This window comes from Protopterus annectens, chromosome 7.part0 (genome assembly GCF_019279795.1).
Source record: "Protopterus annectens isolate FY-2018-M chromosome 7.part0, PAN1.0, whole genome shotgun sequence".
Lineage (NCBI taxonomy): Eukaryota > Metazoa > Chordata > Ceratodontiformes > Protopteridae > Protopterus > Protopterus annectens.
In genome coordinates this window covers 1,692,827,458-1,692,836,458 of record NC_056739.1, presented here as the reverse complement: position 1 = coordinate 1,692,836,458, position 9,001 = coordinate 1,692,827,458, and the positions used below count along the sequence as shown (strand labels likewise).

Below are 9,001 nucleotides of genomic sequence, written 5' to 3'. Positions count from 1 at the left end.
CCCCGAAGGGTTTGTAATAGAAGGTCATTTAGATAGCACCCACGAGTTTGTAGGAGCCTTAAACCAGGGATCTTGAGTTTTTGAAATTCACTCTTGGAGATGTTGGGTTGGAAGTCAATGTTTTAGATGTTAATTTAGAATGGGATTTGTGCTTGAATAGGTTTCTTAGTTGAATACATCGTAAAGACACATTTAGAAATGGTTACTTTCCTTACCAGACTGTATATCCTTCTTTTATAAAGAAAAATTATCCGAAGGGGTAGTTCATTAGAGCAAGTCATAGGACTAGTGAAAATGCACTTTTTTTCAGATGAAGTAAACTTTATTATTCCTTTATTTCTTGAGAAGGGCTATCAAGAGGTTCAGTTAAGAAACACAGCTGAGTTTGTTATTAGCAAAATGGTGTGCCATTTTCCCACTGTTGTTGTTCATTTGTTAATAATAATAGTAATAAAACCAATAAAGGACATACATACAACAATTTGGACATGATAGTTGATTCATTGCTCATTGAAACCATTATTAAGGAAAATTGGAAAATTTTGGATGGAAACAAAGACCTTTTCAAGGTCATTGGAATTGGACCTTTTTTGTGTTGAAGAAATATTGTAATTTTTTTGTATGCATATATCCTTAAGCAGCCTTATGATAGAGCACACTATATGCTGGTCATCGTGTTGTTGATATAATTGTGGCTTGTACTTGTTTACTGCTTTGTTTTCATGCAAAACCAAAATGTCGCAATAAATGTGAATAGACCTCCTATTTCCAGGGGTAAGAGACGTGTCTGCATTATCTCTGTGTCCTCCCACCACAAGTCTAGGTCCATTCACCTGATTGGTGAACCACTGAAGTAAAAAGTCATAATTCCAAGCATGGTACTCTGCCTTTCTTAGCAAGAATTCACCATACAAAGTCGGCAAATGTTATCTACTCTGCCTTTTTCAGTCATTGTTGTCTCTCGCTGATGCTGCTAATTTTGATGTATGGTTTGAAAAAGTTCCAATGAAAACATAAAATTGTCTATGGGATGTTTAAAATGATAAATTTGTTGCAGTAATTCTATTTCCCCAGTGTAATATATCGTGTTTGTTTTAACATTCTGTTTGGCTGTGGACTGATTGATCACTTTTGTCACTGATTTTGCAGTAGATCAGTGTAAATTCTTTATTCATAGCAGTAACTCTGTTGGCTCTCTACAGCACCAGATACAGCAGTTGGAGGAGGAGAATAAGGACTTCCTTGTTGCACTGGAAGATGCAATGGAACAGTATAAACTACAGGTAATACATCTGTGTCTGTTATGTTTCATAAAGAAGCAATGCATCTGTTATGTCACTGTTTTCACAAAGAAGCAGTGTGACACATTGTTTTGGTCAGGTGTAGAACTTGACCCGTGTCAGTGTCCTCCTCTTTGAAGATGATGTTGAAGCACAAACATTCTAGTACTTTCATGTCCCACTAAATGGTAATGGTCTGGAAGAATTACCTCCAGCCTATGGATGGAACAGCTATAAGCAATATGCTTGCTGCTTGTAGGTGACTTAAGTCCTACAGAATGTTGGGTTTGTACTTCATTTTTTAATGAATCCCATACATCTTCCCGGAATTACATAGTCATTGATGGGTATGGTTTGTAAGTGTACAGTGGCAATATTTCCTTTGATTTTTCCCTTTTTTTCCCAGCTTCTCACTGGGGGAGTCAGGTGAAATGTCAGTGTAATGTCTTAGTTATTTGATATTAGACTTAAGTAAAAGTGATTTTTTTTCCCCTAGGACTATGCACTGAAATCAAATAACACAGTCACTCTGTTTATCTATGTAATGTATCTTTCTTTGTTTGCCAGGGTAGAACAATAATAAAATATGAACAATTGCAGGTTTGGCCCAGGTTGCATAGTACAGTAGAACAAAGCAGTATGTAGTAAGAATTAATAGTAAGAATTAATAGTATACAGTATGATTCTAGCACATAAGTGGCAGTGTTCAGTAAAACAGTATAAAGTTGATGTTAACAGTTGAACCTTTAAAAAACTAGATCATATCATTTCAAGGTGCATTTCTTTGAATAACCATTTTGACTAGTTAACACACTGCTTGAAGAGAAGTCAAGTGTCAAAGCCTTCAGATAAAGCTAACTATACGTTGTTCATTTGTCACTGTCACAGTTATAACTTATAGGAGTCTCTGCTATTAGTTGAGTCTGAATGTCTGCACCGCAGTTCAGCATCAGTCTGGTCTTGTAGCTTAAGAGTATCCAGAGATCAGTACCCATTTGGGGCCCAGTTTTTTTTTTCCTTGCTTATTAATATATTGCCTCTTCTACATGCATTTGCATTTAGCAGATGTAAAGAAACAAATTTCTTTACACAGAGGTGTGGGATATTTTTGCCTACAAAAACATTACCAGATATGCCTGTAAATGCTAGATTCCTCACAAAGGCTTTCTAGTGCATCTTTTGCCATGACCCAGAACACAATGTGGCTCGTTGCAGTATTTTCTAGGGTTTTGCCTTCCAGGCATGCTAGGCCAAGTAGAGGCTTACTCTTTTGCAAAAGGTTTTCGCCATGTCTTAGGAATTGCAGCAGTTGAGTGGTGCTCTCTGTCCTAAAAGGTAGTGCATCAATAGGGAGTGGGAAAGAAAAGAGGCCCTGGAACTCTCAAGTCCAGTAGAAGCTGTCCGGTTTGAGGGTGCCATCTTCATGCAAACACTCTTGTCAGCTCTGACAATGATGCTTGTTGCCACAGAGGTCTCTGACATTGCTGCTTGGAAGGCCATCAGACCTGCATCCCCAACCATATCTCACCAGATTAAACACCAGATCTTTTCCCAGTTGCAGCCCATCCACTTAAGAAGCAGGCACTGCACAAAAGCTACCCCTTATTTCCAGAGATCTACCTCTGGCCAAGTCCTCTCCCTGATAGCCCTGCAAGAGTCCATCCCAGAACTGAGCTAAGTTTGCTTTTGTTTACTTTCAGTTTCTCTCTCACTTGCAGACTAATTCTAAACAGCCCTGTGTTTCAAGATTCCCCTCTCCAAAGCAGAAGAGGGAAAATGCTTCTGATTCTAAAGAGGAAGAGATATACTGTAGCTCACAGGTTTCCACTGAACTCATTTTATTGTTGAGACAAATAACACAGTCATTTTAATCTGTCACTGTCTACCAGAGGGCATGTTATTTTTGGGATATTTTCTCATCATGATAAAGCACTTCATGTCATTTTTAATGGACCTTGGAATCCCAGAAGAGGTACCAGAACATTCTGTGTCTAGGGTCTCCCCAAAGCCACTGGTTATGTCTCTTGTCCAGTAGACTCTTGTGTGGTTTCCTAACATTTTGGAGTCCCATTACCAAGACTTTGCTCTTGCAAGGCCTAACAGATTCTGTAGGGTTTAAGAACCATATAATGTTTTTCTGCAAAAACCCCATTGTTGATTCAGACACATTTTCCCTGGAAATTGCCAAAGGAAGTAAACTAAAGCCTTACTCCAGGGTGAAATTCTTTTCCCATCAAGAAGAATAGATTTCTTGGCCGGTTTGGGGAATAAATGCAGTGAGGTATGTGTGCATGCACACGTGCGTGTGTGCATGTGTGTGCGCGCGCGTGTGTGCGCGTATGTTTGTGTATGTGCGCTCGTAGGCGTGCGTTCATGGGTGTGTGTATATGTACGTTTTTTTTTATTGTTATTTCTTTATTTACTCTTTAAACAGTTATTTCCACTGGACCGGTGTCGTCTTTTCAATAGAGATCCAAAGTGCTATTTATACAGACTAGAGGAAATTTAACCAGGGTACTGAGAAACCTCTCCTGCTCCCTTTAAGCACTAGGTGGCATCCATGGACACTCACTAGTTCTTTGAGAATTCCATAGTGGAGGAAAGAGTAAACATTGTTGCTTGAGAACCTTTGGAGAGAGCATCAGAGATGAAATCCTAGTTATGAAGTTGGATACAGAGGTGTTGAATGAAGGATTGGAGTAAAACTGGATTGTTGTGATGGATCTAGTGTCACAGTAGCTGTCAGATAATGAAGCTGATAACAAGGTAACCGAAAAGCAGATTATAGCTGCTAAGACACAAAGGCATAAATGGCTGAGGGAAGTAGTCAGTTTTAAGACCGTCTTTGGAGCTGGATGTAGTGGATGACAGAAGTAAAGCAAGAGAAAACAAAACATTAAGTGTTATTAGTTATGGAATAAGAAGCAATGGACAAAGTGAAGAAAGGCATTTGCTAATAGCAGAAGGGTGGCAGCTTTGAAAAAAAAAGACAGTTGGTAAGAATAAGGTGTGAATCCAGTGCTACTTTTGACAGGTATGATATTATAGACAACATTGCATTGCCCTTAGGGTTTACTTTAAGGGACACAGGAGCTTTGATACACTTGAAATTAGAAGACTTCTGTGAAGTAACTTTTAAAACGTTATTAGGTGCAGAAAAAATTATGAGTGAAATAGATTTCTTTTTTCTATCACTCTGGAAAGATATTATTTTTCGGAAGTTTGGCTTGCATTTAAAAAGAGAACCAAATGTGCAATTCATAACTTCGGAACTGGAAATGTTTTAACTTAAAACTTTTTTCTTTGTGCAATGTGATAAAGTGCATGAGGTTAAGAAACTGTATGATAATATAAGTCTCTGCACAGGGTGATGGGAGTTATGGGTTACACTGCATATACATGATGGAAACCTACAGCATATTTCAAATATAATAGTGAATGGGAAAAGAGCAGTTGTTGGTTATTGGTTCCAACCAAAAGCTTGCTTCTGTTATGAGGATGAAATACATTTGGTATAGGAGTGTGTAAAAAGATGATGTGGGCAATGTAGGGAGCATGGCCAAACTGCTAGAAACCCTAAACCTTTTTGTAGGAAGTCTAGTGAGTCCGGTCAGTTTTTTTGTTTCAATAGCCAGTAAAGGAAAAAGAATGGGGACATGAAAAATAAACTTGGGGGCAAATGTAGAGTACACTGTTCAGGAAGAAAGTAAAATGGCTGACCTAACTAATGCAGAAGTTACTGATAGTAGTAAAGGTTGCAGTAACAATATATAAGAAGGAAGTAAGGTGGAGGTAGAAAGAAAAAAATGAGGTTACAGCAAAATATACATTAGAAGAAAGAACTGAAGTGAAAGACATGGGAGAGGTCATAAAAAAGGAAGAATTAACAGTAGGCTTGGATGGATTAAGTTATGGATATTATAAAGATGAGTGTAAGATTAAATAAGTATTTGTGGAAATACTGATTGAATAGTTAGAGGGAGGGATAGAAGATGAAAAGATATGTGCTGGGCTGATAAATTTATATGGAAGAAAGATGACAAATATTAATTGGAAGGCCAGTAACAATTTTGATCATACAAGAAAAAAGAATATGATCTGTTTTGGAAGAAGTGATGAGGGGGGTATATGGTGTAAATGGAAGACTAAGAAAATATTACTAATAAAAGAATGAATAGATCATGTGTTAAGGGAGAGTAAAGATGTACTGTTGGTTGCATGTGATATAAGTCATGATGCAGTGTGGGATATTTTAGGTGGTTATGGGACTGGGAACAAAATATTAAAGTACTAAATTATGGTGAGATGTCTTCGGTGAAGATTATGGCAGATGGTTGGTTAGGAAAGAAAATAAAAATTCAAAAAGGTGTGAAACAGTAGTGTCCGGTGGGTATGTTGTTTTATTGCTATCATTACTAGCACAAATATACAAGCATATTGGTGAAATAAGAGAAGCATGATGGGCAACTGAAAAAGATGCAAAAATACCTGTGCGTTATCATATGCAGAAGATGTAGTTATTGTAACAAGAAGTATAATATGGATGAGGGAAACTATGCCAAGGATGGAAAGAGGGTTACATAAACTTGGATTAAGATGGTGAAATGAAGATAAATGGAATATATTTCACTGGAAATTAGATAAACATATTAAGAGTCAGGTTTGGTAAAAGTGGGAAAATATCAGAACTGTGGATAGAAATTCTAGATGAAAAAGTATTTAGTTGGCTGAAAGCATCCATTAAAAATAAGGCATATCTGTTAAATATGCATAAACTGGAAAAGCTGGGATATTTAGAAAGAGTGAGTGTGTGCGTGCACGCGCGCGTGCATGTGAGAGTATATTTATATATATCTATGTATGTGTATATATATATATATATATATATATATATATGTATGTATGTATCTGTGTGTGTGTGTGTATGTATATATATGTATATATATGTATAAAACGTTGGTTTGGACATGTGCTGAGGAGGGATGCTCAGTATATTGTGAAAAGGATGCTAAGGATGAAGCAGCCAGGTAAGAGGAAGACCTAAGTTAAGGTGTATGGATGTGGTGAGAGAAGATGTGCAGGTGGTTGGTGTGATGGAAAATGATGCAGAAGACAGGAAGAAATGGAAACAGATGAGCCGCTGTGGCGACCCCTAATGGGAACAGCTGAAAGAAGAAGAAATGTATAGATAGATATATGTGTGTGTGTATATGTATATATATATATATATATATATATATATATATATATATATATATATATATTTATCTATATATATGTATGTGTGTGTGTGTATGTGTATATATATATATATATATATATATGTGTGTATATATGTATAGTTATGAAGCTACCCACATACATAATACATTTTAAACATACATGTGGATAGTTATAACAAAAATGACAATCTTCTTCTTCTTCTTCTTCTTCTTTCGGCTGCTCCCGTCAGGTGTCGCCACAGCAGATCAACTGTTTCCATTTCTTCCTGTCCTTTGCATCTTGCTCTGTCACACCAACCACCTCCATGTTCTCTCTCACCACATCCATAAACCTTATCTTAGGCCTTTCTTTTTTCCTGTTACCTGGCAGCCTCATCCTTAGCATCTTTTTCCCAATATACTCTGCATCACTCCTCAGCACATGTCCAAACCAACGTAATCTTGCCTCTCTGGCTTTGTCTCCAAACCTTTCAACCTGGGCTGACCCTCTAATATACTTACTCCTAATCCTGTCCATCCTCGTCACACCCAGTGCAAATCTTAACATCTTCAACTCTGCCACGTCAAGCTCTGACTCCTGCCTTTTTGTCAGTGCCACTGTCTCCAACCCATATAACATAGCTAGTCTCACTACCCTTTTGTAGACCTTCCCTTACACTCTTAATGGTACTCGTCTGTCACAAATCACTCCTGACACTCTTTTCCACCCACTCCATCCTGCCTGTACTCTCTCCTTCACCTCTCTTCCACACTCACCATTACTCTGAACTGTTGATCCCAAGTATTTAAACTCATCCACCTTCGCCACCTCTACTCCCTGCATCCTCTCCATTCCTCTATCCTCCCTCCCATTCACACACATATATTCTTAGTCCTGCTGACCTTAATTCCTCTTCTCTCTAGAGCATATCTCCACCTCTCCAGGGTCTCCTCCACCTGTTCCCTACTCTCACTACAGATCACAGTGTCATCTGCAAACATCATAGTCCACGGGGACTCCTGTCTGATCTCGTCTGTCAACCTGTCCATCACCATTACAATTGAGAAAGGGCTCAGAGCTGAACCTTGATGTAATCCCACCTCCACCTTAAACGTATCCGTCACTCCCACCGCAGATCTCACCGCTATCACACTACCCTCGTACATATCCTGTACCACTCTTACATACTTCTCTGACACTCCCGACTACCTCATACAATACCACAACTCCTCTCTAGGCACCCTGTCATATGCTTTCTCTAAATCCACAAAGACACAATGCAACTCCTTCTGACATTCTCTGTACTTCTCCATCAACACTCTCAAAGCAAACATCGCATCTGTAATGCTCTTTCCTGGCATGAAACCATACTGCTGCTCACTAATCATCACCTCCCTTCTTAACCTAGTTTCCACTACTCTTTCCCATAACTTCATGCTGTGACTGATCAATTGAATCCCTCTGTAGTTACTACAGCTCTGCACATCACCCTTATTCTTAAAAATCGGTACTAAAACACTTTTTCTCCATTCCTTAGTCATCCTCTCACTTTCCAAGATTTCATTAAACAATCTAGTTAAAAAAAATCCACTGCCATTTCACCTAAACACCTCCATGCTTTCACAGGTATGTCATCTGGACCAACAGCCTTTCCGTTCTTCATCCTCTTCATAGCTATCCTTACTTCCTCCTTGCTAATCCACTGCACTTCATTATTCACTATCCACACATCCTCCAACCTTCTTTCCCTCTCATTCTCTTCATTCCTCAGCCCCTCAAAGTACTCTTTCCATCTGCTCAACACACTCTCCTCGCTTGTGAGTATGTTTCCCTCATTATCCTTTATCACCCTTACCTGCTGCACATCTTTACTAGCTCGGTCCCTCTGTCTAGCCAATTGGTACAGGTCCTTTTCTCCCTCCTTAGTGTCCAACCTTTTATACAACTCGTCATACGCCTTATACTTAGCCTTTGCCACCTCTCTCTTTTCCATGCACCTCATCTTCTTATACTCTTGTCTACTTTCTTCATCTCTCTGACAATCCCACTTCTTCTTCGCCAACCTCTTTCTCTGTATACTCTGCTGTACTTCTTCATTCCACCACCAGGTTTCCTTGTCCTCCTTTCTCTTTCCAGATGTCACACCAAGCACCTTTCTAGCCATCTCTCTTACTAGCTCTGCTGTAGTTACCCAGCTATTCGGTAACTCTTCACTGTCACCCAGTGCCTGTCTTAACTCTTCCCTGAACATCACCTCACAATTACCATTTTTCAGTTTCCACAATTTGATCCTTGGTGCTGCCCTCACACTCATCCTCCTCTTCTTGATCACCAATGTCATCTATAACAAAAATGACAATATTTATCTAAATATTGTGGAGGGTTGTCCCCCCCACACCTCCCTCTAACTATTTATTCTAACTCCAGGGTCGCACTACAGTGGGGAAGGTGCATAATGCTGTGAATTACATGTGTCGATGTTAGGAGTTTCGACCAGATGAGTTTTCGGTGTTTTGAAC

General features: G+C 38.9%; 1 protein-coding gene across 2 annotated transcripts in view; it reads left to right on the top strand.

The window, feature by feature from the left end:
* The window catches only part of KIF7 (kinesin family member 7), a 1,697,985-nt gene that overhangs the window by 320,589 nt on the left and 1,368,395 nt on the right, over positions 1 to 9,001 (top strand). For both annotated transcript variants that reach the window (XM_044078207.1, XM_044078206.1), the window contains exon 6: positions 1,203 to 1,283. In XM_044078207.1, coding sequence (XP_043934142.1) covers positions 1,203 to 1,283 — 81 coding nt within the window. The remainder of the gene's footprint in view (positions 1 to 1,202; positions 1,284 to 9,001) is intronic.